This window comes from Alosa sapidissima, chromosome 4, assembly GCF_018492685.1.
Source record: "Alosa sapidissima isolate fAloSap1 chromosome 4, fAloSap1.pri, whole genome shotgun sequence".
In the NCBI taxonomy this organism is placed as follows: Eukaryota; Metazoa; Chordata; class Actinopteri; order Clupeiformes; family Clupeidae; genus Alosa; species Alosa sapidissima.
In genome coordinates, this window is record NC_055960.1 from 16,562,989 (window position 1) to 16,567,988 (window position 5,000).

At 45.5% G+C, this 5,000-nt stretch overlaps 1 protein-coding gene across 1 annotated transcript in view; it reads left to right on the forward strand.

Annotated features, from left to right (window-relative positions):
- Positions 1 to 2,177, forward strand: part of dhrs3b (dehydrogenase/reductase (SDR family) member 3b) — a 10,425-nt gene extending 8,248 nt beyond the window's left edge. Inside the window, exons 5-6 of the mRNA XM_042090265.1 lie at positions 582 to 707; positions 1,658 to 2,177. Coding sequence (XP_041946199.1) covers positions 582 to 707; positions 1,658 to 1,742 — 211 coding nt within the window. The 3' untranslated portion in view covers positions 1,743 to 2,177. The remainder of the gene's footprint in view (positions 1 to 581; positions 708 to 1,657) is intronic.
- Positions 2,178 to 5,000: the final 2,823 nt, after the last annotated feature.

The following is a 5,000-nucleotide window of genomic DNA, read 5'->3' on the forward strand; positions in this document are numbered from 1 at the left end:
TGTTGCATAGTCACTGTTGCAGACACTGCGAGCTGTCACTGATGGTCATTTAAAATAGAATATGAGGAAATTATTCAGCTGAAATGATAAGGAAATTACTCTGCAGATTCAGTGCACAATGAGTTGCAACTAATAGCTACCATGAAGGAGTGTTGAATCTTCCCATTGAAACTTAGATATGCCAAAAGCCAGAAACGTGCATGATATTGTATTTACATATAGAATATATTATATGAAATAGTTAAAAAATTACTGCTGCGATTACTGACAGCCAACTGCTCAACGCCATCTAGTTCTTACAGTTTTTGCCTTGTGTAGCGCTGCTACTGTCCTAGTTCCATTTCTCACAGTGAACTTCTTTGTAACCTTATCAAATCGCTGATGATGGCTTGTGGCACTTCTGTGCTTTGGGACTCGCTCTGGCTCCGAGTCGGCATTGTTTCTGGGGCTCAGCTGGGAGCGGCCGGCGCGAGATAGAAATATCTGTGTGGCGGCGGCGGATAGTGTGCATGTCGATGCTGGTCCGGGGAGTCTCACGTTTCTCCTTATCTCCTTCTCCCTGGGACTCCTCCTGGAGACAGGTTCCCACAGCTCTTCCCTCCGCTCAGACAGGAGGTGGTGGCCCAGCGCACAGTGGATGCCGTCAGGACCAACACCGCCTTCGTCTATCTGCCCTGGACAATGCACATGCTGGTCCTTCTGAAAAGGTATCAGGGGTTGGTGTATTCTCTGTGTGTGTGTTTGTGTGCATGTGTGTGTGTTTGTGTGCGTGTGTCTGTTTGTGTGTGTGTATGTTTGTGTGTTTGTGTGCATGTGTGTGTTTGTGTGTGTGTTTGTGTGCGAGTGTGTGTTTGTGCGTGTGTGTTTGTGTGCATGTGTGTGTTTGTGTGTGTGTGTGTGTTTTGTGTGCGTGTGTGTGTTTGTGTGTGTGTATGTTTGTGTGCATGTGTGTATTTGTGTGTGTGTTTGTGTGTATGTATGTTTGTGTGTGTGTGTGTGTGTGTGTGTGTGTGTGTGTGTGTGTGTTTGTGTACTCACACTTCTGAATATGCATTTGTTTGTGAATGTGAGTCTAGCTAACAGTGCTAGCCTTGTTGACACCAGACCCTTCTGAATTGAGAGTGGGTCTGGAAAAGGTTCATTGACTTATGACTTCCAGCAGGGGCATAACTAGCAGTGAAATTGAACTTAAAATGGTGCATTAAACTCTTACCAAATCGTTTCAGAAGTGTAGCAATCACAAAGGTTTTAAATGCAGTTGTTTACTCAACTCCAAAGAAATACACGTCCATGCCGCATTAGCGATTGTATTTGCGTGCCGTGTTTTAGGGGCATTGGAAATGGGCTTCAATGGCCTCTTGAGGCATGTGTACGCATCTGTGTTTAGATGTGTGTGTGTGTGTGTGTGTGTGTGTGTGTGAATGTGTGCATTTGCCTATACATATGTTTGAGTTTGGGCTTCAATGGCCTCTTGAAATGGGCTTCAATGGCCTCTTGGCCAGACGGACCTGCAGAGTGAATCCCAAATTTCCCAAAAGTTTGTATAAGTATTCCCAAGCTAAGTTAGTACATGAGTGTGTGTGTGTGTGTGTGTCTGTGTGTCTGTGTGTGTCTGTGCACCAGTATCTATTCTAACAATGCTGTGTTTATTCCGCAGTATTCTACCACAGACTGCCATGGAGGAGATCCACAGGTTCTCTGGAAGCTACACCTGTATGAACACTTTCAAAGGACGGACATAGGAGCCAGGTTACGCTCCAAACGCAAAGACATTCTGGAGGAACTGGATGCCGAGGGAGCACAACAGGGATACGTTTCTGGACATTGCTGCAGCATTGGAAGCCCTTAGCCCCCTGTGATGGAGTACGTCTAGGCGCTGGACATCCTGCTTCCCAACACCCGCTGGAAGACGTCCGTGGACGTTCCTTCCAGCAGAAGGTTGCACCTGTTTCTTCACTCAGCGTGGCTCTTGCTAGCCTCTCATGATAAACTGGAAGCCTTTTTCACTTGATACGCAAGAGCCGGCAGAGGAGAGAACTCAATAGCCTGTTTCTCTTTTTTTTGGTGGACAGTTCATTGTTTGTTTGTATAATAATTTTACTGTTTTTTTAAATAATGAACTAATGTCTCTGTAAATTCAGCTGTTGAATAAAACGACACAGGTTTTTTAACATAAACAGGGGTTGGGGGTTTTTGTCCTCTGGTGCTGCAGTTGTTTGGTGATTTGAAGATCGAGGAGGGGTAAGAGAGTGTTGACAGCTCATGGGCAGGGTGCTTTGCCAACCTCTGGGTTCAACAGATGTGTTGTTTGGCAGCCAAGCTGGGAGGGATGGATCCTCTGCTTCAGGCGGAGACACAGAGGGGAGGGTGTAGGAGTTTTCCCAGCCGCAGTCAGCAGGGTTTAGCCCAGGGTCCCAGTGAGGACTGGGGGTGTTACAGTCCACACCCCAGGTTTTGACCAGCCAGTTGGACGCAAACCATCTATGGGCCTCACTGACCCCACGGAACATAAAGACATACTCATTACTCAATGGTCATTGGTCAAAATGGTATGTATAGATTCAGAAAGGCTATTCGTCAAGTATTCAAGTATGCGTCTGCTGTAATGTTTTGTTTTCTCTCTTTCATTCCAATATGTTTCTTCCCTGTATTATCTGCAATGTTTCTAAGTAGTGTATATATACTCTTTTGAGGGAAATGTTCTGTCTTCCTTTCATCCACTGATTTCCTTCTCTTTCATTCTTTCAGTTTTCTCTGTCTCTAAACATCGCTCATACTCTCAAATATTGTGTTCATTTGTCCACCCCATTGAAGACCGCAACATGCTCAGAGAGGACAGCCCACTATGGCGTTGTGTTTTGCTGTTGTGTAAGTGGAATGTGCATTGTATGCTTCCTTAGGTTGTGGTTGGCATGTGCCCTTTGCCCTGAGCTATATCGCCGGGAAGATAATGGAGGGGAGAAAAAACAGACTGGTTATGGGTCAGTTTATGTTGCTGGAAATGTTTAACCATGGATTTAGATGGAAATGCTCCACAGAACAATCAGAAGCTTACCCAACTGGAATATCTAGGGAAGGGGTAAAGAAAAAAACATCATGCAAAACAGATTTTTGAGTAATATGTTATGATTGGGACAAAGTTGGCTCTGGGCAAAGTCCCAAGCTGTGACCTGAATTTACATTGTGATACCTTAACACACACCAGACACAGAAAAGAGATTTGTTTGTGTGAACCTGTCACCATGTCAGCGTCACGTTGTAATTCTTGTCTTGTTTTTCATGATCAATTAGTTACACTGTGTTTCAGGGCAAGGCTAGCGCAGATGACCCTAAAGACCAAACAGTTGTGACGCCACAAAGCACTGACTGGACGCACGAAGCCCCTGTGAAGAAACAATCTGAATCTCGGCTGAGCACGACTTACTGTGCGAACCCGCTGTTCACCAAACTCATGAAACACATGTGCTTCGTGATCGGGTGATGACCCACATACAAACACACACAGAGACATTTACTGTAAGTTGAAGATAGAGACCGTACGAGAGAGAGAGAGAGAGAGAGAGAGAGAGAGGATATGCCTGGAGCAAGGAAACAGGAGCCTCCGGTGGGAACTGTTTCTCATTCTCGTTCCTTAAACGGGCCCATGCGAAACGGCGCAGAAGTGTGTAGAGACTGCAGCAGACATGGAGTTGTGTGTGTATGTGTTATGTGTGTGTTCACTTACGGCATGTGTACGCATTTATGTTTAGATATGTGTGTGTACGTGTGTATGTGTGTATGTGTGTGTTCACTTGAGGCATGTGTACGCATCTGTGTTTAGATGTGTGTGTGTGTGTGTGTGTGTGTGTGTGTGTGAATGTGTGCATTTGCCTATACATATGTTTGAGTTTGCGGGTGCGTGCGCCTGTAAGTATGCATGTGGGTGTTCTAAGAGGGGATGGTTCAAATCCCACGGGCTGAGTTCAGTACAGGGTTAGCCAAATATGAGATAAATCAGAGCAGCTTTTTCTTCTTTAAGAGGTGGGGTGGGGAGGTGGAAAGGGGGGAGGGGGGGGGTTGGGGTAAGTTAAGGGTGAATAAGACAGACTGCTCATCCAATTCTGACACACTATCCTTTCAAGCACTGTGGAACCGAGTGGCATGCTGGAGAGAGACCTGCCCTAGAGCACACACACACACACACACACACACACACACACACATACACACACACACACACACACACACACAAACACACACACAAACTGCCCAATCCTGCTCATAAACACCTCACAGGACCGTGTCTGGCAAACAGGAGAGTCTCAACCAAAGAAACAATGAAATCCTGGCAGCCACCTCCTCTCTCTACACCAGATGCGGGCACACCACTGAGGCGTTTAGTCTCCGTTAATCTACGCTGAACAGGAGTCGCAGTCATTTTTTATTTACTTATTTATTTATTTATTTATTTGGCAATTTATAGAATTGCACACACGCTCGCATGTGTGTCATATTCCAGGCAGCCAAGTTTCCTTTTCTTCTTTTTCTTAGTGCACAGTTCCTTCCCATAATCCCGTGGGGTTTGTATGATTTCTAATTCCCTGGCTCATGGTTCCTATCGGCTTATGTAGAGCAGGCCTTACAATGAATCACCGAGGAGGCTGTGTCATGGTTGGATGACTCCTCGGGTCGGCTTTATAAAACACTGAAAGCCGCCCAATACTAGAAAGGGGCTTTGCGACCTTGCAAGCCGTGCATGGTTATATTATGTTATGTTCTGCTTGGACGGCCTGTTTAGCCCCTCTAAATCTGGCCATCGAACCTTGAACGCAACTGCCTCTGAGGTTTGTCACATCAGAGGTTTATTTTATTATATTTATATATTTATTTATGTTTTGCTACATCAAGAGAACATGTCAGCAGCCGGTCCAAGAGATCAGGTTTTGGCAGGAGATAAACCGCAAAATGATTCAGGGTATTGGTGTTGACATTTGTGCGTGCATTACATCTGTTGTGCAGGA